Here is a 17975-nt window from a genome sequence, read left to right as displayed (position 1 = left end):
CACGGACTAATTAGGCTCAAAAGATTCATCTCGCTATTTCCCCCATAACTGTGCAATTAGTTTTTCTTTTTATTTATATTTAATATTCCATGCATGTGTCCAAAGATTCGATGTGATGTTTTTGGGAAAAAATTTTTAGTAACTAAATGGACCCTAACTCGTTATGTATAGCAAGCCAGCTTGAGCTGGCTTGTGAGCTCATAAGCTAAATGAGCCAAAGCAAGAAGCGGGCCAGCAATCCAACAGCAGCTCAACACTTGCTGTGTTCTTCTCCCAGTTTTTTCAATTCATCTCTCTCGTTTTTCGCGCGTACGCTTTTCAAACTGTTAAAGACGTATTTTTTGCAAAAGAATTCTATACAAAAGTTGTTTTAAAAATTCATATTAATCCATTTTTCAAAAAAATAGTTAATACTTAATTAATCATGTGATAATACGCGCTTCGTTTTGCATGCCGGGGAGGAGGGGGTCACAAACCCCTCTTCCCGAACTCACCAAAGGTCTATCTATAACACAAAAAAAAACAAAGCGCATATGTTATCCGCACCCGTGGCATGTGGTCTTCTCGAGTCTCAACTCAATCTATTCTCTCCATCCACTCGTTGTCTTGTGCTGCTTCGCTCGATCATAGACCTGAATATTTAGACTTGTTTTGCTATGTGTTGGTTGATTGTATAGAAGTATGGTGCTAATGACACATTTACTAATTTGTATGTTGGTTTGATATTTATATTGCGTGCGAACAATTGTAAACTTGAATTAATGTTGGTTTGAATATGTTGGCTCGTAAGCTTAACGAGCTAGCAAACAAGTCAAGCCAAGCCAATTCATTATCTTAACGAGCTAGAGCGAGTCGAGCCAAGCCAAGCTAGCTTGATATTTAACCTTATCTGGAAGGTTGCAATCTCTATCTATTCAATAGAAACAAAAACTAGAGGTGTGGGTTGCGTTGATTGGTATCATGTTACGTGATCTCTAGAGAGAAAAACTACAAGCATGTCCAGTTCATTGAGAAATTAAACCTCCCTATTTGTTGGTAAAGGAAAAAAAAAGGCAATTGATAAAGTTGGCAATGCCATTTTTATTTTTTCTTTTGCAAAAGTTTGGTAATTGTTGGCAATGCTACTTTTCTCTTTGCATTTTGCAGCGTCAAGATGTAAAGAGCCTATTTCGTTGGACACCTTACTTAAAAAATTGGTGGATTTTTTTGTGTAAATGTTTTAGGGATTACCAAATTTTAGTAAAGATAAATAAGGTTGCGATATTAAGTTGGTTACCACCTCCGTCTTAAAATACAGCTATTTCTAGCACAATACTTTATCCGAAAATGAAGGTATTTCTTCACCTACTCCCTCGGTCTCAAAATAAGCTAATCTCGTATCAGGATGTGACACATCCTTGTACGAGGTTAATTTATTTTGGGACGGAGGGAGTACCCTCTTCTATCAACTAATCACAACCATTCTCTATTTAATTTCTTTGCTTACTTTCTCTTCTCAACCAATCACAATCTTTCTCAAATCAGTTTTTACCTAATTTCTTAATACCCGTGCCTATCAAAAAAATGTGTACATTTCGGTACGGAGAAAGTATTAAAATTTAGGGCTTACTTGAATTGAGGTTATTCTTTTTCCTACCACAATTTTGACAACTTCAATATTTTCAAATGAATGTTTGGTTGCTACCAACTTTCACTCGTACCATCAAATCTAGTGCTAAAACTTGCCAATTTTTTTTAATAATATTAAAATGTTGGTAAGGCAACAATAGGCTCCGAACCAAGCAACTGAACATGAAAGAAAAAAAAATTGTTCAAGTCAACTACTCTCTCTCTGTCCCACAATATAAGGGATTTTAAGTTTTTGCTTGCAACATTTGATTACTCGTCTTATTCAATTTTTTTTTTGCAAATATAAAAAAAATGTTGTGCTTAGTCATAAATAAAATAAATAATAATTTTAAAATTTTTTAAATAAGATGAGTGGTCGAACATTGAAAGAAAGAAATAAAATCCAGACGGAGAGTGTAGTGATGTAGCAGTAGTCAATCAACCGAACCTGGCGAGTGGCAACCCTCTCTGTACTACATTTCCTGATTTCCCCTTGCCGTCGCCAGCGTAGGCCCGTCCTCTCCTCCCGAAGCCACCACCGGCCCACCGTCCATCCACGCCGCCGCACCACGTGCCCCCACGCCCCCACGCCCCCGACGCGCAAATCACCGCGTGATCCGATCCCCCCTTCTTCCCAAAGTCCAAGCCTCACTCTCTCCCTCTCCATCCCACGCCTCGCTCCCTAGCGCACAGATCTCCTACCACCACCACCACCGCCGCAGCCATGGCGACCGGGTACTACCGCGGCGGCGGCGGCGCCAGGGACCACGCCGACGAGCCCGACGACTTCGACGAGTACGACCCCACGCCGTACGGCGGCGGCTACGACCTCTTCATCACCTTCGGCCGCCCGCTCCCGCCCTCCGACGAGACCTGCTACCCTTGCTCCGCTCCCTCCACCTCCTACGACGCCCCGCACTACTCCGCCGACGAGCCCTCCCCCTACGCCCACCACTCCAAGCCGCAGCCCGCCTACGGCTTCCGCCCCCAGCACGAGCAGCAGCAGCAGCCGTCCTACGCCTCCTCCGGCTACCGCCCCCAGCACGAGCAGCAGCAATCCTACGGCTCCTCCGGCTACGGATCTAAGCCCCAGCCCGCCTATGGCTTCCGCCCCCAGGCCGAGGAGGAGAACACCTACGGCTCCGGCTATGGATCTGGGTACGGTGGTGGAGGAAGGAAGCAGCAGGAAGAGGAGAGCTACGGCTCCGGCTACGGTCGCAAGCCGCAGGTCGAGGAGAGCTATGGATCAGGGTATGGGACCAAGCCGCAGCAGGAGGAGAGCTATGGATCAGGGTATGGATCTGGGTATGGGACCAAGCCGCAGCAGGAGAGCTACGGCTCCGGCTATGGGAGGAAGCCGCAGCAGGAGGAGAGCTACGGATCGGAGTATGGTTCCGGCTATGGGAGGAAGCCGCAGGCCGAGAGCTATGGATCGGGGTATGGGAGCAGGCCACAGCAGGGTGGGGAGGAGTATGGTAGCGGTGGGTATGGGAGGAAGGCTCAGGAGGAGAGCTATGGTTCCGCGGGCTATGGCGGCAGGAAGACCGAGGAAGAGAGCTATGGTGGTGGTTCTGGTTATGGATATGGGAAGAAAGCCCAGGAAGAGAGTGAAGGGACCTATGGCTCTGGTGGTTACCCCAAGCCGAAGCCTTACGGTCAGGAGGAGACGCAGGGTTCTTATGGGTATGGGTACGGCGAGAAGCCTGCGTATGAGAGTGGTGGATACAACAAGCCGAGCTATGGCGGGGGAGACGAATACCAGGGAGGCTACGGCCGCAAGAAACATGTGAGTGCACTTCCCTGGTCCTCTGCATTTTACCTATATGACCATTTTCTATGCTTGGTGTAATGGCTAAAAGTAGCGTACGGTGGGTTTTGGAAGATAAGGATATTCATTTGCACAATTGTATTAAGCCACAATATATATTACTATAGGAGATAGATGATGAATTAAAACCATTGTTGACCTTCTTGGTGTGCATAGGAAAGTTATGATTTGTATGACATTAGAGAAATGGTTTCTAAAAATAGTGGCTGGCATAATATAGGCTTGTGATGCTTGAAATAGTTCTAGGCAATGTAGTGTTAACTCATGGAAGTGTTATTCAGCTTATCCATATGTAACTATCAACTACAGAATTAGATATCTTTAGTGCACAATTCCTTGTGACATGTCTATAATGCTAAATCTTCATCAATGCTAGTTAGTTTATTTTATCATACAAGTGTTGCGCAAATTGACCAGTTAAATGTTTGTATTATCTACAGAAGATGGACATTACTGTACTCATTCATACTAAATATATTAGTGGACTGGATCTTGCATAATACGGAGTACTAATTACTTTGATATGCCATATCTGTTACGTGCAAATTCACCAGTTAAAATTTTTGGTATGTCTACAACAAATGGGCATTACTGAATCATATCACACAAATGCCCATTCAGGAACCTTTTACATGTAATTTATCAGGCTAATAAAGTGGTGTACTCCAAAATTATAGCAGCACTTGCCTAAGAAAGGCTGGAATAACTAAGATTGCGCTAGTAAAAGTTAGGAGTCAAACCAGAGACTACTACAAACTTATGCTTGGATCATGGCCATCTGTTAGTTCAAATATTTGTACATTGATATCTGGCTCCAACCTAACCTGCAGACATAACCTATGGCTGTAGGATCATTCTTGATAGAAGTATAGGAGCATTGAATTTTCATTCCAGTGACTGCATACTTGTCTACTAGATTGGTGATTTTCCTGCATATAGAGTTGGGCAGACCCCAACTGTTTCCTCTGCATGCCTGGTTTATTTGGTCATCCTCTTCTTTTTTTTTTTCAAATATTTCCACGGTTTTTTGGCTAAAATTTTTCATGTTTGTTTGCATCTTTGAATTTCCCCAGTGAAAGTGTGCTACAACCTTTAGCATCACACCATTTTTAATCATAAAAGTAGTGAAATATGGTATAAATGGAAGCTAAAAAGAGTTTTTCAGGGAAATCATTATTGACATGACACATGGTTTGGATGTTAAATAGAGAAAGAGGGAAATGCTAATCTGGTGCCTGACTGCTGGCTTAGTATCATTACTTTTTATCATATCCTATATGATCCCCATGTATCAAATATCATTATTTGTCATCGTATTGATGTTTTCCCAAGCATATAATTAGTCTGTTACTGTGGAAGGGACAAGGTAAAATTCTCTATATATTGGTAAATTTGCATCTTAATAAGGCGTAATGGAACTCTTAAAACTCAAGAGGAACAGGGGTACCTCACAATTTTATTGTGTTTTATTTTTTCAGAACCACTTGTTAGATTTATAGTATATTGTATGGTTCTGTAACTAATTTTCTGATGAGGATGCAAATTTCATAGGCTCAGAAGAGCATTTGCCATTGTGCTTCTGTTGTGCAGAGCTGTTCTAATGTATCTTCAATGTAGACTTAACACCGGAGGATGAGAAGTAGATGGTTTCTATTCCGTGCTAAGTAGTTCATGCTGTCTTTTTGTAGGATGACAATGACTCTGATGATGAAAAGAAGCAGCGTTATCAGAAGCACCACCACCATCGCCGCCAGGAGTACGATGATTAAGCTTCCGGTGCGTTATCTTCTACGGGGCCATCGATTGCTGCTATCACTTGCCAGCCATAGTACTCTGCGTGAATAAAAGATGCTCCTGCTCAGTCGTTTCATCGTTCGTCTCATGGACACTATTTGTTATCCGTCTCCATGATAGTATGATGTCGCTTCAACACTGATAATAAATTGTGGCTTTGCGCGTGTTTTTTTATGTTTGAAGCATGTCTAAACAATCACTCTGTCAGTTATCATTTCTTTGCTTGGGATGATTGGTGTATATATGTGCCCCTGTTGCGTCTACTATGTTCTTGATCTTGCAGTTGGTTACAACATCCCATCTGCTAGAATTGTTGCTGCAGGGGGTTGTAGTGGAGCTGAAGACAGAACGGTGGCGTCGGTAAGGAAAGAATGAGTAGGGGGCGGAGAAGAGGGGCGATGAGGCCATGGGGGTGATGGTTTCGCTGCTTTGCACATGGTTTTGAATATAGATTTTGTTAAAACTTGGGGTTTGTTGTAGGTTAGTGCATGTCCATGACGTCTTCGAAATTTAGCCTTTCTTTTATTTTTGCTGGGAGAATTTCCGTTGAGTTGGAACGGTAAGCTTCAAAATCTCGAAGGTAAAAGCCGTAGAGCTGCACCCTAGCTGGTCCTCCCACACCGTTGTCGTCCGTAGAAAGTGATTCACTTGAAAACAGTATTAGTCATCCGAGCGTAACGATATCGTTGGTTCAACCAGTGCAAGATAAGTGGCCGGTTAACCTTAATAGGGTCATTCTTTCCTCGCTGATTCCGTCAAGGCGGCTATTTCTTCCGCCGTTGGTTTCGTTAGATAGTAATCAGTGACAATGAGAGTCTTGTTAATCTATTCATACGTGTCACAAATTAGATAAGATAAGGTATTTGGTTATCTTATAAATCGTTTATAGTTACTCCTGCCGTTTACGCACGGTTCATCAAATTTATTCATTTTAACAGTTGGAAGGACAAAAATCATATTATGTTAGCATTTGTAAGAACCATCACAATAGTTGTTTCAATTAACCATTTGAATTCCCCTTCTTTGTATAAGTTACAACTCCATATTTAATGTTGGAACCCTCAACCCTAACTATTAAAACCAATACTTATTTCAAAAGGAACTGTCTATGTAGTACCATTTAACTGAAAAACTTCTAGAAATTTTGCAAATTCTAGACCATCTGATTTGCTTTAAGATTCATGTTAGACAACCAAACCCTAAAACCCCTTCTTCATCCTTCTCCAACACCCCTTCATACCGCCTTCGCTCACAGCGTCTGATCCACACCGCTCCAGTGCACCGCTGCCCGGCCTCACTGGCTAGCCGGAAGAGTCAAAGGTGTCAGCGAGGTCCCTCGGCCGGCCTCCTCCCTCTTCCTTTCCCCCTTTCCCCTTCTCTTCCCCAAACCAGCGGCGGTGAGTGCCTTCACCCCCGTCTTTCCCGTCTTCGGCGGCTCTCCGTCATTGGATTCGTTACCACCAACCATCACCTCCTAACCATAAGCTTGCTTTGTCCATGCCACCGGCGCCGACTCACTGCCGGCCTCCATCCCCACGGCTTTGGCTTGTCGTTGACGCCTCGCCACCCGCCCGTGTGCCCCGTCCACCGCTAGGCCATCGTCTTCCACGGCCATCCCTCTAAGCTTGGTGATATTCCTCCTCTTCCCTTGAAGCACGGATCGTAAAGCAAATCTCAAGATTAGTAATTTGCATGGGCTCCAAAAATCTGTCGCCAAGCCATTTAGCTACCCTGTTTCCAAAATTATAGATCAGTTTTTGTCTGCTTGTTAGTCTACATTGTTCCATTTTTTGAAAGTTTGTTCACCTTGGAATCTAGCACGGTCCTGAAAATGTAATCTTGATCTTGCCCGGCATATTTCCTCCGGCGCTGCGCCGCTGCTTTCGACGGCGACGTCCAGCCAGCACGGTCCACAGGAGCTGACAAGACGTGATGCTGCAACGGCTTGCGCCGCCATCACACTTTTATGTAGCCCATTCTCGCCAAATCGCTACACGTGTACCAATTACCAACCTGACTATAAATGCAGAGCATGTTTATGTTGGTCTGTTGCATGCCTTCTGTTGAGCAATCGGCCACCCGAAGAATCCACTTTTCTTGTCGGTTTGTTTTCCATGTAGGCCAACCTGGTGATCTAAAACCAGTTAGAACATGAGAAAAGCATGATTTCTGATTTTTTTCCCCCTAAAATTATCACATTCAAACAAGATAAGTTACAGTGCTATAATGGGTGGAATACTGAAATGTGTGGTAGCTTTGCTGAATTGCTGTTTTCCTATAAATAGAATTCATCCGTATCCATATCCGTGCGCCGGATTTCTAAAATCCCATAGCATATCCTTATTTTGGACGGATTCGAAGTAGATCAGATCGAATATTATCCGATCTATTTTCACCCATATTGGCTGTTGTCCTGTAAAAAGAACTAGCTGGGTGGCCCACACAATTGCGCGGCTAGCATCCAAACAAAATCATATATTTTTTTAAGTATGATTTTACTTAAAATTTATTAAATAACTATCTCATTGTCTTAAGAGTTTGAAAGACCAAATCTTATCATCCTAGTGTTTCTAATTATATAGTTTTTTAAAAGTCACATCAGTTGCTACCCCTTATGTCATCTCCTTCTTTATTTGCTTACTCGATCTACCACTATTTCTATTCATTCTCCTTGGAACCTTTAAAAATTGGATCTTATAGTTTTTAGAGTTTATTGTCACGTTGGGTTTCGTTTTTATAATTTCTAGACGTCCCGTCAAACGTTGCCATTATACTCCTCTATGGTCCGTCCACTGTCTCTTCTCTTTATTGTCATTGTGATCATAAAAATCGAATATAATTATCGTTTGGGTTCATTTTTACTTTCTAGAAGTCCTGCCAAACCGTCAGCGGCTTTGCCATTGTACTTCTCTACGGCTCGCCCGCTGCCTCCCTTCTTTATTGTCATTGAGATTTTAAAATTGAACATGATTATCATTGTTTTTTCATTACTTTATAGAAGTTCCGAACCTTTAAAAATTTAACCTTGTAGTTTTTAGAGTTTATTGTCTTGTTGGGTTTCATTTTTTATAATTTTTAGAAGTCTCGTCAAACGATGCCACTATGCTCCTCTACGGCCCGTCCGCCGCCTACTCTTTATTGTCATTGTGATTCTAAAAATCGAACATAACTATCGTTGGAATTCATTTTTTATTTTCTAGAAGTCCCGTCAACCATCGGCGGCTCTGCAACTATACTCCTATACACCCCACCCGCTGCTTCTTCTTTTTATTGTCATTGAGATTTTAAAAATCGAATATGATTATCAATAGGGTTTTTTTTTTTACTTTCTAGAAGTCCCGGCAATCGCCTTGCTCGTTTGCTTTACGGCCTACCTGTCGTCCCTCCTTTTAATCGTCATTAGAATTCTATTTGGTGTTTTATTAACAGTTTTTATATGTCGTATCAACCGCCACCATTCTACTCCTTTATAGGCATGTTACTTAATTTATCTCGTCATGTGTTTTAGATGGTTTTTTCTTTCAATAGTCTTTATTTTTATCGTAAATTTTAGTTATTTATAAATCGTATTCCTAATTAAAATAATATTTTCTTTTTCTAATTTCAGAATTTATTTTTTTTCAAATTTTAATTAATATCGTATTGTGTTCTTTTAATATTTTTATTTTTTATTTTCAATTTCAGTTGTTTCAAAATTGTATTCCTACTTGAATTCTCTTTTAGTTTTTCTAGTTTTGGATATTATTTTATTTTTTATTCTGAATTTTATTTAATCTCATATTGGGTTCTTATATGGATTCTTCTTTCAATATTGCTTATTTTTAATTCTGAATTTCAGCTATTTTTAAATTGTATTCCTACTTGAACTCTTCTTTTTTTTTTGCTAATTTCGGATTTTATTTTTATTTTTATTCCTAATTTTAATTAATCTCGTATTGGGTTCTTATATGGACTCTTCTTTTAATATTACTTATTTTTAATTCCGAATTTTAGCTATTTTAAAATTGTATTCCTACATGGACTATCCTTTTCTTTTCTAATTTTGGATTTTATTTTATTTTTTAAAAATTTTGATTAATCTCGTATTGGATTCTTGTATGGAAACTTCTTTCAATATTGCTTATTTTTAATTCCGAATTTCAGCTATTTTTAGATTGTACTTCTACTTGGACTCTCCTTTTTCTTTTCTTTTTCTTTTTATCCAATTAATGTGGGAATTTGTAGTTCCCACAGCGAACGTGATGCCTCGTTTCAAAGTTGTTTTAATAATATAATAGATAGATTCTTGTTGTTAAGTAATTAAAAGAGGTGATGTTTCTAATTCAGACCGACTAGTCTACCACCTTATGTAGCTAGCCGGAATTAAAGACGTTTCTCAATTATTGTAGTTAAGTGAGTTTAGTATGTCAGTATGTGCAGCGTTGCCTGTTTCAACTAAACGTTGCTTGAAACGGAAGATTGTATCACCAACCGATGACTATTGCGTTAACAGCCACAAATTTCGGTCAAACTAATTACATAGTATTAATATCTTTATCTATTTCTAGATTAAAAAACTGATGACTTTTGGTACGAAACAATGCTGGTTCGTAGGAATCTCAAAAATATATCGAACAAAAATCTCCATTTCCGTACGGAATTTCTCGAACAGAATAGTTTTCATGTTTTTCACGCGCCAAATCGCCCCAACTACTAAGCTGAGAGACTCGTTCTCTTGCGCCCACGCCTTCCCTTTCTTCTCCCCCTCCGTTCCCGGCGAGCCCTCCTTCCCCGTCGCGCGACGCAACCCCGGCGATCGACGGACGAGCGCCGCCGCCACCATCACGCGGCGTTGATCGGCAACCTGTGATTGGGCTGCCCGCGTGAACAATGGAGGTGGCGCCGGCGGCGGCCATGACGAGGGCGGAGGAGGAGAGTCGCCGTCGCGCGGCGACGCGCCTCTCCAGGCTGCTCCGCGGCGTCGTCTCCGGCATGCTCACCGGTATATTCGCCGTCGGTACGCGCCTGCTCTCTCTCTCTCTCTCTCTCCCTCTTTCGTGGTCGCTTATCGCAAACAATCAGGAAATCAGCGTGTGTTTCTTGTCTGGTACGGAAAGGATCGCCATGGTTGGAACTTCGAAGCTTAATTAATTAGCCAAGAAATCTATTAACCGGCGAGGCGTGCGACTAATTTCTTGTGATCCCTGAAGATTATTGGAATTTCGAAATGCTTGATATAGGATTAATCCGAACGTTTCTTCGAGCTCTTCTTCTTGGTGCTGATTTTGGTTCTTTGTGCTGGTTTGGTATGAAATGATGGATGAATTAAGCTGGGGGCTTGACGGGGGCGGTCACCGGAGCATTGGCCGGGAGAGCCTCCGACGGCGGCGTTCTCCGGGGAGCTGGGCTAGGGGCATTTGCTGGTGCTGTCCTCTCCATTGAGATCCTTGAGGCCTCTCGCGCGTATTGGTGCCAAGATCGATCAAGCTCGCCTGGTTCATTGTCCATGGTGCGTAAGCTTCTTGATTCTTTCAACTGTTCAATCAATCATTCATTCTTGATTCTTCAGCTGTTCAATCAATCATTCATTCAACTGTTCAATTAATCATTCGCGCGTTTTGGTGTCCATTTGGATTGCATTAATTGTTGTGTTTGATAGTTCTCTTTTTTGTTTTCCCTGAGGAGTATTTGGGCCAAGATTTTAGAAAATGTTTTGAGGTGTTTTTGTGAAATGTTTTTAATTACGATGGGAAATTGGCCAGTGGCAAAATATGCTTATATGAAAAATCATTTGTTTGGCTTCCAGGGTGATTTTGTAAAGCAGCTTATTCATTCTCGTTTTGTGCAAGAGCAGAATGAGGCATCAGGACATATCACATATCGTTGGCAGGTCAGTGTCTCATTTCATATATGACAAATAGGTTTATGGCCACGACTGGGATTCGCAAAAGTATCCTTTTTTGGGGGGCAAATATTCAGTGGTATACAGTGAGTGAAGAATTCAAATGTCAATTGGCTTGTGTTGGAATTTCAAAGTTTAATGACCACTCTTTTTTCACTGAAAGTTTACATACTCTTTTTCTTAAACAAATTTTATTAATATTTTTTATAACAAAATACTATGTCAACAGGTTGGTATTGCAGACGTTGTCAATGGTGCTGTACATGAAATCCTAGGAGATGTTCCATCCGGAGAAGGGCTTTCAAAATATTCTTTAATGAAATTGCCATACCATGTCGTGATAGATCATAATAATGGCTCAATTGGGGAAAGTTTGTCTTGCCCTATTTGCCTGCAGGTACAAGCTCCACATCACATATACTGGGAATCGAATCCTAGTACTATTCCATTCATTTTAAAATAAGTTCACTTTTATATTGGAATGATTCATGTATAAAAGTGATTTTTTAGAAGGTAGTACATATTTGTATATTGGAGTATACTCCTAAGTCCTACTAACTATCAAATCGAAGTAGCTCGCAGTGTAGGGATTCTTTTGCTTAGAACATGGAATTTGATTTGCTCAAAAGAACTTGGAATTTAACTTGTCTGAATATTTACCATGCTATTTTTGTTTGATTTAATTTGGATATCCTGACCGATTTCCTTCAAAATAAAAAAGATATGCTGACGGATTGAATTGCTCTTGTAGGATGTTGTGGCTGGAGAGACGGTGAGGAGATTGCCGAAATGCTCTCACACTTTCCATCAGCCTTGCGTGGACAAATGGCTCGTTGGCCATGGCTCGTGCCCTGTATGTAGGCAACATGTGTAGATCATAGATGACGTTTGGCTCTCCTAGAACCAAATTGACATGCTTTTGTGGCAAATATGTGTTATAATCATGCACAGAAAGTTTCTACCCAACTGTAAATCAGTCCTACATACGTGCGTCTCTCTCAAAAAAAAAAAGTTCTCTGCATCGGATGCGCTCTGGGTTAAACATTTCATTTTCCCACTTGGCTGAGAACATGAGATGTAACAAAATAGAAGTGTTCGTTTTTCTGTTATGTTATATCTGGAAAAATGGGTGTGCACTGTGATGTTGCTGCAATGTTCACATTATCAATCGGACTACAGCCATCCCTTTGCAACCAGATGCGCTACTACGACGGTAAATAATTATTCCATCTTTAGTTCTCGTTTTTTTACCCGTGCGTTGTAACGGGTGAATGTTATTTTAATTTTATTATTGTTATACGGTTTAGTTAGGATGAAGTTCACTTTGGAAATTCGCTTGGATATTTTTTTAAGAAAATCATAAGCTGCAATTAAAAGTTTGACTTTCATCTCAAATTAACATGCAAATTTTTTAAAGAGATTTTTATACGACTCCTTCTGTATTTTTTAAAACGAACAAACTTAAAAACCGACTTAAATACGGATATGTATTTCTAAAAGCGAACGAACTTAAAACTGACTCATACACGGATAATATACCAAAATACCGGTAAAAACATCTGAAATTTTTATAATAGTAGAGATACGGTATGAATCTCATCCAGTAAAATAATAAGAAAAAGGCGATCAACTTTGTAACTGATTATTGATTTAATATTTCCTCTTATAACCCTGAAATCAAATCCATTCAACATTCTCGGAAGTCGGAACAGATTTTCCCGGACGAAGGTCTTATGTCGTAGGACCTTAAAGCATAAAGAATGATTAGGACTGACTCCTGTCTGTATAAATTTTTCACATCATATCTAGACATATAAACAACTGGCACAATAGGTTATTTGCTGGTTGTCTCAAATAAATTCATATAATTAATGATTTGAGTATATAAATAGCTTGTAGATTAATGGTGCAGATGTATTAAGCTGTCCAAGGGCATGTTCAATGGTAGAAACAAGCATGGTCTCTTAAACAATACAAGATTATTTAGAGACCGTGTCTTTACAATAGTTGAGACGATAAAGGCTCTAATCATTAACTTAAAAAAATATTCCTTTTGTTAATATTCTTTTCATTTTTTTATCCTCATGCAACCATATTTCCATATTATAGTGATTAAGAGTCGTTGTTAAGCCGTTGTTATACATAACAACGATGTTTTGTCTCTCATTTTTCTCTTTCTTCCATATCAACAAGTAGTACTAATTAGCAACGCTAAAAGACCAGTACTATTGACAACCATTGTACATGCCCTAATCGATGTATTAAGTTGTCTAATAGTTCGTGTTCCGGTCAGCGAATAATGATATTCCCTATTATCACTCTCTTTCCTCCACATCATAAAAGAAGTTACTAAATTCTATCTGGCACCTTTTTCTTAGGGGTTGTTTATATTAATACTACTAGGTGATACCTTGCGTTTTGCTGTGTGATTTATGGATGAGTATATGTTAAATATTGTCGAAATGATGAAAGTTGAAATATTGAGAAAATAATGTGAGGAAAATGATTTGACACATACTTGTTGATCTCTATAATATAATATTATAGATAATGTGCCATGCTTACATGGGATTTAAAATAGGCTAGAATATTAATCGATAGTGAGTGAAGATGTGGCATGCTTGCATGGGATTTTAAATGGGCTAGAATAGTGCCAAAACTTGGCAATATTGCCAAATTACCAAAACTTGATAAGCTTTATTTTGGTTACAATCTAAACATCCCATTAGTTACTAATGTCACATAATTGTTCATGTCCTTAGGAAGAATGAAACAAGGGAACCGTGTTTGCCATGCGGTGTAGCACTTGGATTAATTAGTATGTCTTGTGCAGCCTAAGAGTTGAATGAAATTCCCTTAATGCCCCTACACTTCTAGTTAACCCAAGACAACCCTACGGGCAAGCTAGGCCAATCAATCATATCTTCGTCATACGAGTTTGAAATCACGTATTCTCTCCGTCCAAAAATAAATCAACTTTTAGAGTTTAAAATTTGTCCTAAAATAAACCAACTTCTACCCTCTTACCTATCACCGATCCGTAAATCGAGAAGTTTTATTTCTTCAATACCACTTACTTATCCACCCATCAATATAACTTTGCTATTGATTAGGAGCATTTTGGTCCTTTGTCTCTACTCTTATATTCACCTTGGGAAGGTAGGGTTGGGTTTTTTTGGACAGAGGGAGTACACCTAAGGGTGCACTGGAAAACTATCACCAAGCTCTACGCCATCTGGACATCTCCAACACTACGATCAACCCTCATAGCAGGGTGCTTCCCTTTGAAAAATTTGCCTCATCTTTCAAAAGCCTGTACCATAACTTTAGGGGTAAAAACGGATCGGATAATATCTGATCCGATCTGCTCCGAATCCGTCCGAAACAAGGATATGGTATGTGTTTTTAGAAATCTGGTGGATATGGATGCGGATAGTATGATGCGGATGCGGATGAGGATATGGTATCTCTAAAATCTGACGGATGCGGATTATCCGACATTTAAATCAGATTATCCGATAAGGTGTTTGCCGGGCAATCATGTCTAGGAACAAAATTCTAACACCTAGACAACATGCACACACCATCAAGTTAAACCTTCAGAGACAAACTCATTCTTGGCAACAAAATCAAACTTAACATGACATGGCGCCAATTATTCATCAGAAGACACTGACCATCTACGTCTCACAACCAAAATTTTGGTATCGACAAGAATGCAACGGTGTTGTTTGGTTTGAGGCATTATCAAATTTTGATGTAGTTTTGTAAGTGGAAGGTTCTAAAGTTACCAAACTTTGGTAGAGATTGGTAATGTTGTGATGGTAGGGACATATTTAGTAGTTTCCTTATCAAAATTCGACAATATCAAAATTTCATAAAGTATTTTGGTAACAAACCAAACATACCCTATATTTCACTTGACTGTGTCATCTCAGGAATTATCTGCGGCGGCAATACACGCATAAACATATAACTAATTAATCCTACATTTTGTATCGGCCTAAAAGGATGAATTTGTACATGAGATGTTCCAAAGATTATGTATTTCACATTTTTGTTTGGTTTGTGAACCAGATGAGCCATACTAAAACAAGATGCCAATAAGCATTTGATCTGCTATACAAAATGCCCATGAGGCCATGTTCATGTGCTCAAACACCAGCATGACAAATAGCCTTGCCAAACCTTTTTTTTTTTCAAAAAAAGAATCTTTTACAGCTAGCAAAACAAACCTCATACTTTAACAACATTCGATAGATAGCACCTAAGTCATAGCAATATTCAACATTTTGTCATTACTAAGTAACAGATCATTGAATCGTAATAGCCCATACCATTGAGATTGGACTAGCTTCAGGGGTTTTCCGGCTAGCCAGCCTGGGTTCGAAATCTCCCTCCTTCTATTTAATTGATATTAGGTCATTTTCTAATATTTGTGTTTTTTTAGAACGGGCTAGAAATTTCTTTAAGCCTTATGTTTTTATTCTCTCACGTTGCACGCTCGTGCAGTAGGAGAGGACGGAAGAAGAACAAACTCTGTTTTTATAGTCGTTTATAGAGACATGTCCACATCACTTTTTTAGATAATGGAATAGAATCATGGTCTTTGCTCAAAGAGCTATAGCCAATTATTACACCAGTTCAAAAAGACATAAAAACACACGCTAAAAAAAAGGAGCACGCACCAACTACTAAAGACGTCCACAGCATAAAAAGTCCACAAAATTATTGAATTCTATTTGTGAATCTCCATCTAAAATTGACGAAAATATACATAACCATTGATTCAAAATTACGACATGCAGGTTTTACTAACTTGATATCTTCATCACACTTTAGTAGTTGAGCCAAGGACCGGAGCCAATATGTTGATATAAAAAGAACCTGCATATAAGATACAGATGGTGACTTGTCAAAAACCATATTATTTCTACACAACCATATAGCCTAACATATAGCGGATGCTCCAACAAGAATAAATTTACTAGTTTTTTTTATTAATCCCCACCAGCCAATTCTCAAAAATACATGATATACTATGTAGAGTATATACCAGAAGAAAACTGTAGAGCTCTCCAATGCATAGTGACACTAGCTCCAAAATTAAAATAAATGTTGAATAGTTTCATTTTTCATACGTAAGCAACATTTCAAAATACCATGCCAATTTCTCCTAGCTAAATTGTCCTTGGTTAACACAACCCCTTTGAACATTTACCGCATAAAAATCCTAATTTCAAGAGGCAACTTAAGTTTTTCCAAATAATTTTATTCTCTTAATATAGCCATTATTAATTATAGCCAAGTATATAGAACAAACCGAGAATTGACCATCTATTATATACTAAAAGTCCATGAAACTCCCTACAAATGCTCTCAAGCCGTCACGTAGCGCTCTAATAAAATAGAGAAAATCCAAGAAATTCTAAGAAAAAAGCAAAACATCTATCCCTTGATTTTCACTTAAATTGGTGGCTCCAATATTATACACCATTAGATAAAATTGATCTTAAAACAAACTAAATACAATGGGTCCACCTATCCTCTCCTCCCGTGAATTGGCAGATGGAGGATATACATACGTACATGGTATGTACGCTTCCTTCCCCCCCCCCCCCTTTTTTTTCCCTTTTTTCTTCTTTTTTCCATTAATATATATAATGGATATATTTTTTAAATAATCAAAATTTTACAAACAAAGACTCTACCATCATATAATGCACTCTTTACTTTGCACTATTATTTTCAAACAATGCACTATTTTAAAATAAATTTTACACAATTATATCGTGTACCTATCAAATAAACAATATCTATATTAACTAATTTATACGTGCACTTAAACTGATGGCTCCATTATATAAATCATCGGATCTACTTTTTATTACACTGGTCTATCTATTATTCTCAAGTAATGCACTGTTTCAAAATAAGATCTACACCATTATATTGTGTACCCATTAAATTAACAATTTAAAATCTATATTAACTAATTTACACTTACACTAGAACTGGTGGACCTATTATTATAATCATCGGATCTATTGTTTGCTAATAAATAAAGCGTCCAAAATTCTCTTTTTGCCCGCTGCACAATGCACGTCTGCACCTTTGCCTTTCGCACATGTGACAAAGCATAGTGTCTGAGACATCTAAGGTGATCACAACCGCTATAGCGCTACCGCTTTGCCACATATCAAATCATATATGGAGATGATTAATTTTGTTAATAACATGAAAAGAAAATTAAAGGTGTGATGCAGCGAGAGAATAATTAAGCACCATGGTTTGTGTTTTTCTCAGCAATAATTAGCTCTGTTTAAGTTGAAACCAAGAGTTGATTACATAACAATTATAATGTATTTGTGTTATGTCGTATTTGGATTTTGTACTATTTGTTCGTACAGGTGAAAGGAATCATTATGTTATAAATGTGAGCGCAATATTGACGAATATCAACAGAACTCTTACTACGACAATAGTGATAAAGGGAGTTTAAGGCCCTCTCTTTTTTTTTTCCGATTCTATATTTTGGATTTTTTTTTCACGCTTTCTAAGTTTCTAAACGGTGTCTTCTTTAAACAACATTCTAACTTTTTAGAAGTCAATTCATTCGTTTATACCCTCAAATAGCTATCACATAAATTATATAATTCATCAATTTCAGCTATCCTAAACCTTAAGTACTACTCCCTCCGTTTCACAATGTAAGTCATTCTAGCATTTCCCATATTCATATTGATGTTAATGAATCTAGACATATATATCTATCTAGATTCATTAACATCAATAGCCTAACATAAGAATACTAATAACACTGATATATTTATTTTATTTTTTCAAATAATATGTTTTCATATG

The 17975-nt window shown here is 38.8% G+C and overlaps 2 protein-coding genes across 4 annotated transcripts; both read left to right on the top strand.

Moving 5' to 3' along the window:
• The first annotated feature begins 2216 nt into the window (after positions 1-2216).
• On the top strand, positions 2217-5493 carry LOC127776612 (uncharacterized protein At5g39570-like). The gene is made up of 2 exons (XM_052303076.1): positions 2217-3394; positions 5125-5493. The coding sequence occupies exons 1-2, from the start codon at positions 2333-2335 to the stop codon at positions 5203-5205; spliced, it is 1143 nt and encodes a 380-aa protein (XP_052159036.1). The 5' UTR covers positions 2217-2332; the 3' UTR covers positions 5206-5493.
• Positions 5494-9872: 4379 nt separating this feature from the next.
• LOC127777347 (NEP1-interacting protein-like 2) lies at positions 9873-12282 on the top strand. 3 transcript variants are annotated; one of them, XM_052303921.1, is made up of 5 exons: positions 9873-10226; positions 10540-10718; positions 11064-11099; positions 11341-11508; positions 11863-12282. In XM_052303921.1, exons 1-5 carry the CDS (start codon positions 10100-10102, stop codon positions 11983-11985), a joined length of 633 nt encoding a protein of 210 aa, XP_052159881.1. In that variant the 5' UTR covers positions 9873-10099; the 3' UTR covers positions 11986-12282. The 3 variants fall into 3 exon arrangements, with proteins under 3 accessions (XP_052159881.1, XP_052159882.1, XP_052159880.1); XM_052303920.1 differs by having other exon boundaries at positions 9877-10226; positions 11016-11099; positions 11863-12280; XM_052303922.1 differs by lacking the exon at positions 11064-11099.
• The last annotated feature ends 5693 nt before the right edge of the window (positions 12283-17975 follow it).

The sequence above is a fragment of the Oryza glaberrima genome, chromosome 6 (genome assembly GCF_000147395.1).
Source record: "Oryza glaberrima chromosome 6, OglaRS2, whole genome shotgun sequence".
NCBI classification, from domain to species: Eukaryota; Viridiplantae; Streptophyta; class Magnoliopsida; order Poales; family Poaceae; genus Oryza; species Oryza glaberrima.
This window is presented reverse-complemented; position numbering and strand designations above follow the sequence as displayed.

Excerpts from the sequence above, each read along its gene's own strand:
- LOC127776612 (XM_052303076.1), top strand. The coding sequence starts at position 2,333 with ATGGCGACCGGGTACTACCGCGGCGGCGGCGGCGCCAGGGACCACGCC. Across the intron at positions 3,395-5,124 it reads GCTACGGCCGCAAGAAACAT|GATGACAATGACTCTGATGA; the intron begins GTGAGTGCACTT and ends GTCTTTTTGTAG.
- LOC127777347 (XM_052303920.1), top strand. The coding sequence starts at position 10,100 with ATGGAGGTGGCGCCGGCGGCGGCCATGACGAGGGCGGAGGAGGAGAGT. Across the intron at positions 10,227-10,539 it reads CACCGGTATATTCGCCGTCG|CTGGGGGCTTGACGGGGGCG; the intron begins GTACGCGCCTGC and ends GGATGAATTAAG. Across the intron at positions 10,719-11,015 it reads CGCCTGGTTCATTGTCCATG|GGTGATTTTGTAAAGCAGCT; the intron begins GTGCGTAAGCTT and ends TTTGGCTTCCAG.